Raw genomic sequence first — 17,831 nt, 5'->3', positions numbered from 1 at the left:
TAAAGAAGGAAGGCAGCTGTGAACAGAGCTCGTGCTTTGTGATTAGGATTAATATTTACAAATAATATCTCAGAGGGTGCATGTAAGCACTGAGGACCTGCCTCTGTGAGGGAGTCTTAGGAGAGAAACTGAGGAAATAAAGATTTGGAGATTTGTATTAGGTTTTGCAGCAAAAGCAGATGAGTTTGTCATCAGATTGTTACAAGTGAGACGTTTTTTCTTGTCAGAGCAATTTCTTTTGAGGATTAAAGCTGATGACTTGTGAAGGCAAAGTCAAGCATCTCATTAGAATAATACAAGAAGGCAGTCTTTCCCATCTCAAAGAGGAACTGGGTAAGGGTGAAGCTGTTCTGGATACAGTGTTGAAGGGTCACTTTGGGAGATCGGGTGACACAGTGCTGCATTATGCTGCCAGGTATGGGCACCTGCCAATCCTGAAATACCTGGTGGAGGAGCTCGGTGCCAACATTGAGCTGGTGAACAGTGATTACAAACGAGCTTTGCATGAAGCAGGGTCCATGGGTCACAGAATGTGTGTGAGGTACCTGCTAGCCCAAGGAGCCAACGTTGACTGTTTGAAGAAAGCTGATTGGTAAGTGGCAGCGCTGTTGGGTAACGGAGAAGAAACTGCTCATCTTTCTCGTTTGCCCGAATTGAAGATTGTCCGCATCATAGGGAGGTGTTGATGTTTGTATTAATGTCATTGGACTAGCAACCCCAAACCTCAGGTTAAAGTTGTCGGGACCTAGGACTTGAATTTCTCTATGGCGCACGGTAGAACTTTAATCCAATAAAATATTTAATTAAAGTCAACCTAATAGTTACCATGAAACCATTGGCAATTGTCATCAAGAACCATCTGGCATACTAATGTCCTTCAGGGAAGCAAATGTGCAGTTCTTACCTGGTCTGGACTATGTGTTTGATTTATTTAAGTTATTTATTTATTACCACATGTATTTTGTTACAAAACACAGTTAGAAGTGTTGCACAGTGTCACCACGCTCTGGTGCCATTTTAAAACACATAAAAACCAAAACATAGAATGTAAATGTAGAAAAATAAAGGAAATGTATTCAGCTTTACAGTACATGGCCCACAGCAACATGCTTGACTAATAACTGCCTTCTGAAATGGCCTAGCATGCCACTCATTTCAAGGGCAATTAGGGATGGGTAAGAAAAACTGAGCTAGTCAGCAGTGCCGTCATCCCAGGAAAGAATTTTTAAAATCTTGAGCTATTCCCCTCCCAGTTGGACAAGGAATGAACTCCCTTTCAGATCAGTTAAAAAAGATGCATACAAATGTATGAATTAGGAGTAGTAGGCCACTCAGCCCCTAAGGTGCGTGGCACTGTACAGTAATATCATAGCTGCTCTGATTACTTCCCATTCCCCTCATCCCAAAAATCTCTTTACTCTTTTCATTATCAAAAATCTGTCTATCCCTGCCTTAAAAATATTCAAAGACTCTGCTTCCACGGTCTGTTGAGGAAAAGACTCATGAGCAACACTATGTGAGAAAAAGGTTTCCCCTTATTTCTGTTTTAAGTGCATGACTCATTATTTTCAAACAGTTCCCCCTCAGAGTGGATTCTTCTATGAGAAGAAACCTCCTCTCCACATCCACCCTGTTAAGACTCCTCAGGGTCTCGTATCTTTCCATCAAATTGCCTCTCACTCTTGTAACCTCTGGCGAATACAAGCCTAGCCTGTCTGATCTTTCATCATAAGACACCCGTTCTAAGTATTTGTCTAGTCAACCTCTCTGAGCTGCTTCCAGCCCATTTACATCCTTAATTAAATAAGGAGACCAATATCAAACACGTAAATAAGCACATAAAAAGATTGCACGTCACTATTTCAAGGAGAAGTTGGAGAGTCCCCTGCAATGTCCTGACCAATATGTAATCAATCAGCCAACATCATTAAAACAATTATCAGGCCATTAATTCAATTACTGTATGGGATCTTCCTATGCACAAACTGAATGCTTCCACTATCACAGGAATAATTATTCTGTTAGTGATAAGTAGTGCCTGCAAAGCATTTAGAAAAGTCTGTTCTTCCTCGGATCTCTTAGATCTACCTGCCTCCGTTTACTGTCTTACTTGAAAGGTAGAATCTCTGACAGTTGCACTATCTCTGTAATGCACAAGAGTGTCAGCCTTTGGCTATGAGCTGAAGAGTGTTCTGAACCTTTTTTAACCCTCTGACTCAGAGGTGGGAGTGTGATTAACTGAGCCACAGCTGATAGCTAGTTGGCATATAAATGTTTGGAAATCCAATGTGGACACAATGGGCCAAATGGCATCTTTCTGCACTAGTAAATCTATCATTCTGTTAACCCACCTTTTCTTTTTGGTCATTAGTAAATACAGATGATTTATTTTCCCTGGTTTATATTCTTGTCGTTTCAATTCACTAGGTTCTGTTAGTATAGAGATTTCTAATTTTGTATGTGAAAGGGTAATGTTCACAATATCAAAACACCAAACATGAAAGTCAATGTTATCATGTGACCGGCCCTTTTGCAGTAACAACTTATATTTTGGTTATAGATAACGTCAATATAGAATTGTTTCGCAGCCATGTACTTACAGCTCTATGACACAAGATGGTGCTTGAAAATGCATTGAACAACAAAGGTGCAAATCATTATGACAAAACTTGAAGCAAAGGCTGAAAATATTGGAAATATTCACTCTGTCAGGCATCTTTTTTGCACAGGAATTCATATTCCAGAGGCAAACCCTTCTTCAAAATGGAACAAGTTAAACTAATAACAGCATTTAAATGTTATGTGGAGGTCCCGGTGTTGGACTGGGATGGACAAAGTCAGAAGTCACATGAAATCAGGTTATAGTACAACAGGTTTATTTGAAATCACAAGCTTTTAAAGCACAGTTCCTTCATCAGGTGAAGCCCTATTTAAATAGCGGGGGTGTGGGGGAATGATAACATTGCAATCCTGCCACAATACTCTCTAAACCCAACATGGCCCCAAATACCCCTCCAAGCAACATCCCTACCCCCAATGCAATCCACATACTCCTCCAAACAACACCCTATACAATGCAACCACTGCCTACACCCACACAACACCCATCCTTCATACACAACATCTCCAAAATGCCCACACACCCAACCAGACAAGCCTACACCCACCTTCCATACAACATCCTCCCTACAGAGACCCCCACTGTCACAACACTCTTCTTCACATCCACCCACCTGCACACTCCTGAATGCACACAACTAGTACTGATTGAAAATCCAGTCAAGATTCTCTCACTGGGCAAAGCTACCTGAGCTTTACACACCCATGGACCGAGATAACTAGCACCAACCCCTGCTGCTTGAGTAAGGTAGCATTAGAATTCTTTGTGTTTTGTGTCTACGATGCCTTTGTCTGAACATGCTGCAAAAGTTCCTTGTTTAAAACAGTGTCTTGTCCCATTTTTTTTAGTCCACAGTCTCAAAAATAAAAGTGATCTTTACACAAACAACTGCAGAATGTTGCCAGAGACAGAGAGGCCACAACATGACATAAAATAAAATCATTAAGCGATGCAAAGCCAACAGTAGTTCCCGACAGAGCTGAGGTGTTCCCTAAAATGGTCATTAGCTTGCGTTTCACCCTCCCACATCGGTAGCACGGACAGTGGACCTGTTTTGTGACCTGGTTGGGCACACTTCCAGCACTGTGTCATGCCTAGGCTTCAGAGATGCACCTGAGAAGGTGTCAAATAAGATCGCTGAAAAAGTGACACCAATATTATGAGGGTTTAGCTGGCAGGGAAAGGCACTCTGTCAAAGAAAAGATTTAAGGATATGGTTATACAGATCTTTAAAATTATAAAGGTATTTCATAATTAGATGTAAACCCTTGGTGGAGGGAAATCAAAACTATGGGCTATAAGTTGTTGCTGATAAATCCAACAGACAATTTAAATGGAACATCTTTGCCAATACTGTGGTTGGATCTCAGTACCTGGGTGGTGGTTAAGGTGAATGATATAGACACTTTTAAGTGGAAGATAGATTAGTGGATGCAGCAAGGAATAGAAGGATATGCTAATAGGGTTGTATGAAAAGGGTTGGGAAAAGGCTATTGTGGAACATAACCATTAGAATGGACTGGTTTGGGCAGAGGTTCTGTGCTGCACTGTCTGTGCAACATGAGGTGGGACGAAGTCTATGTAAATTACTTTCTCACCCAGGAAACCCTGGGCAGGGTTGTGGGAGATGAAGAATGAACAGGTAATTTTTCTAATCTGATTGAATCTATATTAGACCAAGTGATCCATTAACAGTATTGAATCAAGAGAGTTGAAGGGAAGAAATTTCTTAAATGTACAAAGGGTTAACTTCTGGGAATACCTTATAGGACACCATTGATGATGGCTTGCACCAGGAAGAACCTTGAAGTGATTACAGATCTGATTGAGAGTGGAGCGAGTCTGATGCTGACTAACAAGGATGGCTGGAGCAGTTTCCATATTGCTTGCCGAGAGGGTGATCCCAAAATTATCCAGTACCTTCTCGAGGTCAACCCAAATATCTGGGATGTGGAAAGCAAAATAAAAAGGACTCCTCTACACACTGTAGGTAAGCTGACCAGGCATTGGTTGTGGGGTGAGATGTCTAGTGTACACTGGATTGTAATGTACATTGCAGTTGATGAATAGTTTTCCTCATTAATACAGATTTATCATAACATAGGAACGGAAGGAAGCCATTCAACCCTTCCATTATGATCCAAATTCTGTGAGCATACAGTTAATTACACTTATCTGCCTTGGTTCTATATCCATTAACCAAAATCTGTTGGCATGGACGAGTTGGACTGAAGGGTCTGTTTCTGTTCTGTATGACTCTATTTCAAGGGCAGCAGATACATAGTAACACCACCACCTGCAAGTATTGTCTAAGCCACATACCATACTGACTTGGAAATATATCACCATTCCTTCACTATCACCGGGATAGAATCCCAGAACTCCCTCAACAGCATTGGTATCCCTACATCACATGGACTGCGCCAATTCAATAAGACAACTTATCAACATCTTGAGCATTGAGGGAAGGGCATACATACTGGCCTGACCAGTGAAGGTCACATCCGATCAAAGAGTAATAAAATATTTGAGGGATGGTGTTGGGTGGAGGCAGTAGTGGAGAAAGGCAGCTGGATCGAGCAGGGAAGTTTGAGGCAATCTGATGAAATCTAGAGGAATATGCTCAAGCAGAACTGCCAATTCTGTCAAGAGTTAAAGATAAGTGTCAACAGAGGCCTTTCATTTCACCAGGATGGAAGGTGACGTGACAGTGAAGCCTTGTCGAAGGTAATTGTGCCACAGCAACCCTTGAAAGTGTTAAATTCACAAAGACAGAATAACAAGGTTATTGGGAAAAGGGAAGAAAACCAATAAGAATACTGATTCCTTACCCGGCCGCAGGCCAGACGTGGTGTTGCTAGGCAACTCATGTATTATCGTCAATGAGAAACATTGCGTGTTCCCAGTGTGGCTCAATAGAATGCAGTTCAAGCCATGATTTCAAAGCAGCCTTCATGGCAGGAAGCTTGTGTATGATGAGTCCCCAAGGAATTTTCATTGTGAGAGTGGAGAATGTCCTTCAAACATACCACAAGGTTTATACTAAATAATTTACATAGCCATTTTACAACATATTGTGAATATCTATTTGTGGAGAAGCTGAGATTTTTTTAAAAAATCTTCTTTTGCCCATCATCCCCTACCCAGATTATTGATTCCTTGTCAGGATCGAGTTCCAGAAACTCTTCAGTAACTCATCTAATTCAGTATTCTCTGCGTGAACATAGTGGGGGTTATATTACTGGATTTGTATTGTAGAGAATGAGATCAAATCCCATTAAAGTGACATTTTGATAAATGATAAGATGAGCTGTTTTAGTGATATTAGTGAGGAGATGGAGGGAAAAGGATATGGGGAAAAGGCAAGAGATTAGCACTAGGGAATAGAATCGACTGAGACACAATGGGCCAAATGGCCTCCCCGTGCACTATAACAGTTCTGTGATTAATATTGGGCAGGGCAACAGAAAGTGTCACCCTGATCTTTAATGGATTTTATATCTACCAGAGAGAGCAGACCAGGCTTTAGTTTGATGTCTCATCTAAAAGATGGCAGCTGTGACAATGCAGCACTCTCTCTGCTCCGAACTGGATTGTCAACCTAGATTTTAAGCTCAAATATTCAGAGGGGGACTTGAACCCACAACCTCCTAGTTGGAGTTGAGAGTACCACCCACTGGTCCACAGTGCTGTGCATTGTTTATGGCATGGTGATTTTTTTCCCTTGCAAAGTGATGAATCATTTGGATACAGATTGTGTGCTTGATGAGGAGGGAAAAACAAAGTTCAGCAAAATGGTCTTTACACACAATGCCCCTTTGAGATGTGGTGATTGTCAACAGTCTTGCAAGAACAGCACTCATTGATTTTACTTGCAAATTGTTTTTCTGTTTATTCAGCTATGCATGGACACTTTGAGGTGACCGAGCTGCTTCTAGAAAGGTAAGCTCTTTATTTACTAACATGATTAAGCCGTTTACCCATGTACATAAAGGTTACGGAGTCCAATTCTAGATTTTTAATGGGAAGTGCATCAGACTATGTTAGTAATAGTACACTGTCACCAAAATTGTGTGACGATTTATTTGTTCCACGCTAAGCAAGTTTTGTGGTGTGTGGACCAGGCTGGATAACTGGCTTCCATGCAGCATTGGCAAATAATGCCAACATCCCATTGGAGGTCAGGGTACATAGAGCTACTGATGCCCTTTAGCCTTGTGGCCTAGACATTCTGAATTCGGTGGAAATATGTACCCTGGTGATTTAGCAATGCTGAGGTCTGCAACAGTGCAAATATGGAACAGTTTTGAGTACAATTTCTCAATCTTTTCTCAAAAGGGCAGCATGTTAAATGTATTTTGTTAACACTATTGCATCCTCAAAAAACATAGAGAATGCTGGCAAAATTCAGCAAGTTTGACAGCATGTTTGGAGAGAGAAACATTCTAACGCCATCTTTATGTGCACCCTGTCAAGTCACCCCAGGATCAAAAATGTTTCAATAAATTCACCTGTCCTCGAAACTCAAATAAATACAGACCGAAGCAGAATTGGTCTGAAGAACAGTTATGCCAGACTCAAAACATAACAGGTTCTCTGTCCACAGATGCTGCTAGACGGCTAAGTTTCTCAAGCACTCTTTGGGCCTGTTTCAGATTTCCAGTAACTGCAGTATTTTGCTTTTATGCTATTGTATTCTTGTTATTCAAAAGTCGTGGGGGCAAGTTCCTATTGTCACCACAACTAAGTTAGGAGTGTAATTCCCAAGCAAGATCATCATTGCCCAGAACACTGGAAACGACAAGAGTCTACAGTGTGTTGAATCAGTGGAAAATGCTCCTGATACAGGACACTAGTCTGTGCTTTTCAATCAGTTTATTTTAATTATTTATGTTTAGGAAATTCAGTGCAGCTAAACCTGAACATGATATTTGAAAACAAAATGCAGGTGTTTTCATTCTTGAACTGCTTATTGCTTAGAATACATAGGAATTCAGAGCAGGGGGTGTAGGCCATTCAGCCCCTTAAGCTTGTTCTGCCATTTGTTAACATCAGGGCTGATTTAATTGTAACTGCAACTGTACTTTTCTGTCTCCCTTATACTCTTTTTACTCCTATGTCAGTCAAAAATCTGTCAAACTTAGCCTTAAAAATATTCAATGGCCCTGCCTCCACTGCTGTTTGGGACAGTTCCAGAACTGATAATCGTCTGAAGGGGGGAAGAAATCCTCGTCTCTGGCTTAAATAGGAGACCCTTTATTTTTAAAATGTGTTGCCTAGTTTGAGCTTCTCCCATAAGGGGAAACATCCTTTTTGCATGCATCCTGTCATGTCTCCCCCGGATCATGTGTATTTCAATAAGTTAATCTCTCATTCTTCTAAACTCAAATAAATACAGGCTGAGGCTGTCCACCTTTCCTCAGAAGACAACCCCTTCATCCTAGGAATTTGTTGAGTGACCCTTCTTTGAACTGCTTTTAATATGATTGCATCCTTTAATAAGAAGACCAAAACTGTACTCAGACTCCAGATGTGGAGGTGAAGTGGTGTTACTGCTGGTCTAGTAATCCAGAGACCCAGGTAATATTCTAATTGCACAATACCTAACCCTAACCCTAATACCAAGGGTAGTCGGCCGGCTCCAAAACATGTTGTTCTAAGAAACTATTCTGAAGAGACTCCATGCATTGCTCATCAAGGCTACCTTTGTCTATCTGATTTTTCCAATCAGTAAATAAAGGAAAATCTTCCACAATTCTCACTTTGACTTTATGACAAGCTGCCTTTTTCCTCCTTTACAGTCCACCCTGCAGTGTGGAGTACACAAATCATACAAGTAACCTTTTGCTTTTGTCGAATTCTTAAGCTGCTTCCACAATCTGGTTTCCTGAACTTGGAGCTAATATCTTCATTAATAGCACTACCCCTAAACCTCCCATATTCAAGTCCCAATCTAAGTCATTTCCATAGCCCTGCCCCTGTAGGGTGAGTGGGTGTTTGGCAGCAGCTGAGGAGAGTGGTGGTCTCTAGTTGTGATTTCCATTCCCCAGAATTGAGTAACCTTGTGGAGTTCACCTGAGCCTAGGTGTCACTGTGGAAAACAATTCCTCATTTATGCATTGGGACATTGGGCAATGTGAGCTTGCAAATGTTCTTCTTGAATATTTGTAGGTGTGCTTACAAGCCAGATGCCAAAGACAGCTGTGGAGTCACTCCTTTCATGGATGCAGTGCAGAATGGCCACATTGAGATTGCTAAACTCCTGCTGGAGAGGCACAAAGTGAGTTACCATCTGATTTGCTAAGTAGAGTGTTAGATGTGTAAAGTTACTGGGTAGAAACCTGATATAGAAGTCTGTATTAACAGCATAAGGACAGGAGTAGGTCTTTCATCTCTTTAATCCCATGCAATCAATTACAGCTTGCACTAACATTGCATGTAACATTGAATGTTCAGCACAGAAACTGGCCATTCAACCCAGCTGGTCTATGCCAGGTCCACATGAGCCTCAACCCACCCTACCCTACCTTATCTAACTCTATCAGCATATCCTCCTGTCTCTTTCCCTATACTTTCTTTAACTAAATGCCTTTTAAATGCTTGAGAAACAGCTTCAAAATGCTGCTATGTTAATACTTACTATGCAGCTTATTAAATGCACATTTACAGATTGAGTGCTCTGTCTGGATGGAACTTAGGAACAGAAGTAAGCCATTCAGCCGCTCAAGCCTACTCTGTTAATGAGTATAATCCTAGGGTGGTCTCAAATCCTTAGACCAATCTTCAAACTCCCTCTACCCCGCACCCACCCCATCGCCCTTGCCTGTCAAAAATCTATTTTGTAGCACTGGGAACTTGTATATAAAGCTTAATCGAGCTTAATTTAAATCTAACTGCAAAATTGATTCGGAAGTTGCTTAAAGCATATAAAACAAGGTATTTGGCTCTGCTCAGCTATGTCAGCGTGTGCACCTTCCTTCCCCTCACCTTATCAACATGTCCCTCTAATCACTTCTGCTTATTGTGGTCTTCCATCTTCCCCTCAACATCTGCGTTATTCACCTCAAAGTCTCCTTCTGATTGTTTGTTCCACATTCAAACCACATTGTGACTAAAGAACAGGTCTACTTTGTTAGTTCTGATCAGACAATGGTGAGAAAAGATGTGAGCTGCGCTTCGATTTTTGTGGTGACCCACGAATCCCTTTGTCTGTTTCAGGCTGATTTCTCAGCTACCGACGCCCTGGGGGCTCAGTCTCTGCACCGAGCCTCAGTAACTGCACAGGATGAAGCCATTTGTTTCCTGGTCACCGAGCTTGGCATGAATGTAAATGAGAGAGCCACGGGACTAAAGCTGACAGCCCTGCATTATGCAGCAAAGGTCAGTTATCTAGGGATGACGTCAGGGATAATTGCTGAGCTGCGCTCGCTTGGGTGCCCAGTCGTCATGGCAACTGCACTTCTGGAAAACTCTAAATCATCCCTGTGAAACTAGGCAACTGCGTCTGTTAGCGCCCAATGATGTGTCTAGTTCGACACATTAAGACACATCTTCCTAAAGGTTTTATTAGATGCATCACTGAAAATAAATGTGGTTAAAGTATGGTTTCTTGCCTGGCTTTATACAATAATGTAAACAGCAGGATAAAGCCAGCTGTGCCTCTGTGAAATTTCCTTCTTTGGCAGTAATTCTGTAATATTCCAATCCATGTGGCTGACTTCAAGAAAAATAGCCCTCACTACCTTACTCAATGTGGACATCAGGCCTGAACCTATTTCTGTCATTGATTTTTATCCACGTCCAGCTACCTATAATAGAGCTCATTGTTTGTTTGTATGGAATCCTGCACAGTTACTGAATGCAAATTTCTCTGGATCTTAACAGCCTGAAAATCCAACTTTTCAATTCTTACTGAGTGATTACTCTAGTCTCTGTACTCCACAGGTCATAATTTAACATACGTATGCTCTCCCAGTTACCAAAGTGACCAGTTAAATAGATCAAGTTTTAAACAACAGTATCTATGAACCAGGTTTCTTAATAAGTAAATTTCTGGATTTATTATGAAAACAAAACTTAGGCAATGAGGACACAATAATTGATTAATGTTGACAGTCAGTAGCATAGAAGCATAAATATTTATCTCACCAAATATCCCCAAAACATTCAAGAAAACAGATGTACATTCTCTTTCTAGGAAAAGAGAAAGAAAACAGCTTTCTCTACAGCGGTTGGCTTTCTGGAAAAAAAACTTTGCCAATGGGTTATTTTTGAAGGCAAAGGAGTTAACAAGTTGACTGTTTCAGTGTCTGTTCCTCTGATGTTCTGCCATGTCTCGTCAATTCACTGATAATGTATGATTGTGTCTGAAAGTCTTGCGGACACACCTTGATCAGAGATACAATCTCTAGATGTTCTTTCAATCAAAACAGAAATAGGTTTCACTCTGAATTGAGGGGTTTCTTTTCAGATGTGAGAGTGGTTGGGCAGCTTGTTCTCAGCATGCTTTCCCATAACAGAACCAAATAAAACAAACACATCTCCAAGACAGTTACTGTTCAAGACAATCCCAGCAGGGGATTGCAGCAAAGAAAGCAGTTCTCATTATTCATATGATTTATGGGAAGCCTTGTTAAAAACAAATTGTCAGTATCCACAGTGACCTTTTTTAAACAAAGCAATGCAGGCATTTCCACAAAAAAACTATTCATTTTCCACATTCCTTAGAGATATAAGTCCTCCAGTCAGTATTAAATTGAGAGTGCCTTTGTAACAGTATAAAGTGCATTCACTGTGATGTACTTGACTTGGATTTTCAGAAAGCTGTTAAAAATGTTCCACATGAGAAACTTAAATGAGCACCACATAAATCACATGTGATGAAGGATGACAGGACATGCAGCCACCCCACCTACTCTACCATGGCCCCTGATCCATTCTGTCTTATCAAGATTAATTAGGCATGCAGGACAAGCTACCAGCAGGATTCCTGCAGCAGGGGGAAACAATATTGTAAGCTAGTAAAATGGGAATTTACTAGTAGTGGGGACATCACTGCTGCAACAGAAGACATGGTTGAGGGGCAAATCGTACAAATATATGAATCAGGAGCTGGAATAGACCACTCAGCCTCTCAAGCCTGCTCCATCATTCAATATCTAATTATTCCACATTCCTGCCTAACCCAATAACCTTTCACCCTGATCACTATCAAGAATCTATAAACTTCTGCCATTATAAATATTCAAAGACTCAGCTACTACAGTGTTTTAAAGAAGAGTAAACCAAAAACTCAAGATCCTCTGAGAAAAGAAGTGTTTCTTAGTTCTAGATTCTCTCTTAAGAGGAAACATCCTTTCCACCTCCACTCTGTCAAGACACCTCACGATCTTGTATGTTTCAGTCAAGTCCCCTCTTAAACTCTGGTGAATATGTCTAGCTTGTCCAACATTTCCTGATAAGGCAACTCACCCATTCCAGGTATTAGTCTAGTAAACTGCCTCTGAGCCACTTCCAATGTAGTTAGACTCTTCCTTAAATAAGGAGACCAGTGTTGTACACAGTACTTCTAGGTGTTGTCTCACGTATGTCCTGTATAACTGAAGCAAAACATCCCTCCTTTTGTATTTGATTCCCCTCACAATAAACAATTACACTCTATTAGCTTTAATAAATACTTGTTGTATTTGCGTATTAATTTTTTGCAATGCAAACACTTGGACTCAGATTCGTCTCCATCTTGAAATTCTGAACTGTTATTGTTTAGATAATATACTTCCTTTTTATTCCTTCTGCCAGGCAATTTTACATTTTCCCACATTATACTTCATTTGCCAGATCTTTGTCCATTACTGTATGCTATCTATATACCTTTGTAGCACTCTTATGTCCTCTTCATTGCTTACATTTCTAGGAAGGAACTGAATACTAGTGTCTGGTGCATTACTAGGGATGTGTTAGAGGTCTGACGGTGTTATTTCACAGTTTGAGGGTAATGAAAGTGGAGGATATGGTGGTGGAACCTCTTGCTGCTGATAATTATTCATCTATCTTAAAAACCATTAGCGTTCACTTCCTACACAGGCTGCATTAGCACTTAATGATTAATTAAGGACAGGAGATACACACAACAGAGCTGTCTCACTTATTTAAATGTTACAGCCATATAACACACATTACTTAAAATTTATCAAAATAATTGACGTTTCTTTTTAGACTATGACCTGTGCACTAACAGCAACTTGCAGAAACAAAGCTGAGTAACTTTGCTTGTGAAATACTAAACTTTGCTTGTTTTACTGTCTTAAAGGAGGGACATATTAACACCATAGAGACTCTGCTGATATTAGGAATTGACATACACGCAAGGGATCTCAAAGGCCGCTCTGGTAAGTACTCTCTTCTAACTCACTCGATTGTTAAGGCCAAGTCATACAGGACACCACATGGCTTTATTGTTTGTACCTCTTTACAAATGGAGCACTTTCACTAAATTAATTTTTATGATAATGTAAGTCATCCTAATTGCTAATAAAGAAATGAAAGGAGAATGGAATGAACACTAGATTTCACCTCGTATTCTCTGATAAAAAATGGCAAATCTACCTCACATCTGAGAAGATCAAAGGGAGCCTGGTTTTCCCTCATTTTACCAATGCAAAAGCAGGGTGCAACTTCAACAAAGCCCTAGAACACAATCATACTCCTTTGTAATGAGCTGGAGTATGTTTGGTTGCAGCAAGCAACAAAATTGAACAGTAGGGATATTATTGCAGCAACAGACATACTGCTCATTATTTGTTAGTTAAAGAGGTAGAAAAGCTTCCAGAATGACCCATAACTACAGCCTTGGTCTTAAGGTAACTAGGCCATAAGGTAGAATGGGCCTAACTCACTATTACCTCTATTAGAAAAAATCCAGTGATACTTTTGATTTATCTCCATAATAAATTACATTCTCAAATGTTGCTTCTCTTCCCCTCGTTTTGATGTTCCTCAGGGTGATTTACACTTTTACATTTGTGGGAGTAAACGGAACATCTCATTTGCTTGACACATGAGCAATAAGTGATATGTTCACTAGAAGGATCTAATAGAAACTTACAAGATAATGTATGGCTTAGAAGAGGTAGATGCTGGGAAGTTGTCTCCGTTAGGCGGGGAGAGTAGGACCCGTGGGCACAGCCTTAGAATTAGAGGGGGTAAATTTAAAACGGAAATGAGGAGACATTTCTTCAGCCAGAGAGTGGTGGGCCTGTGGAATTCATTGCCACGGAGCACAGTGGAGGCCGGGACGTTAAATGTCTTCAAGGCGGAGATTGATAAATTCTTGATCTCAGAAGGAATCAAGGGCTACGGGGAGTGTACAGGGAAATGGATTTGAAATGCCCATCAGCCATGATTAAATGGCGGAATGGACTCGATGGGCCGAATGGCCATACTTCCACTCCTATGTCTTATGGTCTTATGAAGGCAAAGAGATAGGTATTGTGGTTCTCGTGCATTATACCACAGACTATTGATTATGGTTTCTCCCTCAATTCTTCAAATGGTGAGTTCTAATATTACTGGATTCACCAGAGAGCGGGATAAAATTATTCCCGCTGAGCAGAGATAAAGCCATAGCCCTCAGGGACAAAAGTGACATCTGGCTGTGCTCCAATGTACCATAATGACTGGTCTAAGAATAACATAAACAATGGTTTGGAACTAGTTATTTGTCTACTTGCAAAGAATGACTGGAGGCCTCATGAATTGTAAAATGACCATTTGAGAAAAATCACAAGTTAAAAAGCAAAATGAAAAAAATCTAAGAACAGAAAAAAAAAGCATGAATAAAAAGTAGTTCTGTTTTTAATTGTTGCTTGAAGTGTGGGATTGGTGAAATATGTCCTCCAATTATACATGGCTCATCTCTAAGTTAGAAAGCTGAGGGTTCAGGTATCACTTCAGAGACTAGAGCAACATATCTTAGTTGGCTTGCTAGCATTCCACTGTCATCTGTAGAATCAGTTAATCCAGCAGCTATAAGCTTTTTTGCACAATCGGTATGCTGGCCTGCACAGGCCATGTGCAAAGCTGTAAGATAAAGATTTTGGGTTAATTTACTTGATTTTACAACCACAGGATATCCCAAAATGCTTCCAGTCAGTGATGCTATCTTAGCCAGAGCTATCAGAGATTCTGTTTTTGAACAAGATGGTAAACTGACATGCCATTTTTTGTCTTCGGGAACATAAAATATCCTATGGGACTATTTGAAGAAGATCAGCAGAGTTCTGCCCAGTCCTGGATAATTCTTATTCCTCAACCTAAAATCATGGAAGAGTTTGTCTGGTCATTATTGTTCGTGGAACTTATTGTACACAGATTGATTATGTGCTTCCTACCTTACAGTTGTGACTACAATTCAAAAAAACAGTACTGTACATCACTGACTGGAAGCATTTTGGGATATCCTGTGGTTGTAAAATCAAGTAAATTAACCCAAAATCTTTATCTTACAGCTTTGCACATGGCCTGTGCAGGCCAGCATACCGATTGTGCAAAAAAGCTTATAGCTGCTGGATTAACTGATTCTACAGATGACAGTGGAATGCTAGCAAGCCAGCTGCTCAAGAATTTTGAAGCACTCAAGGTTCTAGACAACGTTACAGACCGTAAATAAAATATATTTATCCAACTGTATTTGCAGTAAATTCCCTTTACTCCTTATATGTATCAGTCTAAATGTACATATCCTGCCCTCTTCCAATTCCCTGACAGTTCTGTTTCTTCTTATTTGCCAATTTCCTGTCACTGAATTCAGAAATTTTCAATTTAGCCTTTGATCCAGCTGTGAAGTGCCAATCAAGAGTACTTTGACACTACACTCAAGCATAGTGCTGTGCTGGGAGGCTGGAATTGGTGAATTCACCTTTTCCTGTCCTAACACATGCCAATGGTAGCATTTTAGTTTTGCTGCCAATTTAGTCACTTGGATATGGTGATCCAGAGGCCTGGAAAAATAGTCAGAGGCATGAAGTCAAACCCCACCATGGAATCTGAGAGACATGAATTCAGTTAACAAATCAATTTCTGAAAAAAAGCTAGTGCCAATAATTGTGATCCTGAAGCTATCATATTGTCAGGAATACCTTATTCACCAATGTCCTTAATAGACAGAAATCTCCCATGCTTACCTGGTCTGGCATATATGTAAATCCCAGATGCACACATAAAGTAGTTTTCACTTAATTGGTCTTTGAAATGGCCTAGCAAACCACTCAGTTCAAGATATTTAGGGATGGGTAATAAATGTTGGCCATGGGGCCCTCTTGTGATGCAGAGGTATAGTACCCTGGAATGGTAGGCCCAGGTTCAAATCCTACCTGCTGCAGAAGTGTGTAATAATATCTCTGAATAGGTTGATTAGAAAAATAGGGTAAATTAGAAAGAGGTGGTCATTGTGGTGCAGTGGTAATGTTCCTACCTCTGAGCTAGGAGGCCCAAGTTCATGTTCCATCCGTTCCAGACATATATAAAATCAGATTGACTTGAAAATTTCTAAATACTGCCAAGGCTAATATTATCTCTTGAATAAAATTTTAAAATACTCCTGCACTTTTAAAACATATTACCTACGTGAATTAAAGAGACTTATTTAATACTTCTGAACAGTCACACTGCAAATACCTTCATCACATTGCATAGAATGTACAACACAAACCCGTTTGCTAATGTTTATGCTCCATGAGTGTCCTCTCATGCCATTTAATCTAACCCCATAAACATATCCTTCTAACTGTAGAGAAACAGAGGCAGTAATTTGGAGTCTACATATGAGTCAGAATGCCTTTAATTAATCACACTTTATTTAAAAAGTAATTAAATCCCTGAAGACCATTTAAATTCTGACCTCTCCCAGTGTTTACTTTAACAGCAATTAAGCTGAAGAATTGCTGATGTACTTTTCTGCTTGTTGAGTTTGAGGCTACAACCAGATTTTAGTCTCTATGTGTGCTTTACACAGTCTGTTTTGTGAGCTAATGTCCCTAAAACAGGTGCCAGTTATAATGGCTAAAATGGACAGTTAGTATAGATTTTTACCTTCTACCCCTCGAAATAAGAATTACTTGCTTAGATATTGAAAGCTGTGTTATCAGAAGTGATTTTGTTGCAATGTTTAACCATGATCTAATTTCCCTGGTCAGGCAAATGTAAAAGTGTACAATGGAGCAACGTGAAAGAGAACAGTTATCCCAGTTTCTGGGTCATGATTATCTATCAACAAAGATCATCTAAACTTTAGTCATACAGTATTTGTGAATTTGCACTTAGCAAAGTATTAAAGTGTTTACTTATTTGTAATTGCACTGCAAAAGTGATTCATTGACTGTGAATTACATAAGGACATCCTGAAGAAATTAAGGTGCTCCTTACAAACAACTGCATGTGTTAATTTTAAAGTTAGCATAAAATGACTCAAGACAGTATAAATTGGCAGGAGACCGAATGTGAAAGAAACTGAAGAAGATTTTAGGGCAGGGAATCAAATGCTGGATCAAAGATGTAGGTTCTGAACAATGTCTGAAAGGAAGAGACAGCTGGAGAGTCAAAGATTTTGGAAGAGAATTCCAGAGTTTTGAATTTAGTGAACACAACTTATTTTAAAGAATCGAATATTCTGTCATTTTGTAAAAATGATAGATGATAGGAAGTGGAAGGCTGGATAATTAGTAGCACAAGCAAATGCACCTATAATGCCATGTGGATAACTACATTGTGTTTACTCTGCCAATGATTTACAAAATCTCTTCTCCATGAGATAACCATACTTTTGGCAGGAACCTCCGCGTACGTGTATGAAAAGACTGAATCAGCAGTTTCATAAATCCTTTCCTGCCTGTGTTGTCAGGACCAATTGCTGTTATCTTAATGCCTTTTGTCTCTTGTGAGAGACATGCTGCTGACAAGGTCTAAAATTTTTTCACATCGACACAAGCAACAATCTTAATCTTAATCCCTGTTCATGATTTATATGAATGCAGCCAGTATTCTCATCTGTGTAGCTCAAGCAAGTGTGAGCTCTGTGTGCTCTTTGGCATGATATATTGGGAAACATTTCCATAATAGCCATCTTAATAAAACCAGCAATCAAGTTTTTTAAAAAACAAATATTGGGAGGAGAGTGAGTTCTGAAAAGGACATAAGGATGGCACAAAAAAAATGA

At 39.9% G+C, this 17,831-nt stretch overlaps 1 protein-coding gene across 1 annotated transcript; it reads left to right on the top strand.

The window, feature by feature from the left end:
* Positions 1 to 72: 72 nt before the first annotated feature.
* ankrd16 (ankyrin repeat domain 16) lies at positions 73 to 16,911 on the top strand. The gene is made up of 7 exons (XM_048554170.2): positions 73 to 592; positions 4,390 to 4,610; positions 6,520 to 6,562; positions 8,792 to 8,900; positions 9,839 to 10,000; positions 12,930 to 13,008; positions 15,127 to 16,911. Exons 1-7 carry the CDS (start codon positions 255 to 257, stop codon positions 15,285 to 15,287), a joined length of 1,113 nt encoding a protein of 370 aa, XP_048410127.1. The 5' UTR covers positions 73 to 254; the 3' UTR covers positions 15,288 to 16,911.
* The last annotated feature ends 920 nt before the right edge of the window (positions 16,912 to 17,831 follow it).

This window comes from Stegostoma tigrinum, chromosome 25 (assembly GCF_030684315.1).
Source record: "Stegostoma tigrinum isolate sSteTig4 chromosome 25, sSteTig4.hap1, whole genome shotgun sequence".
NCBI lineage: Eukaryota > Metazoa > Chordata > Chondrichthyes > Orectolobiformes > Stegostomatidae > Stegostoma > Stegostoma tigrinum.
Note: the sequence above shows the minus strand (reverse complement) of the source record. Positions and strands in the feature narration are given on the sequence as shown.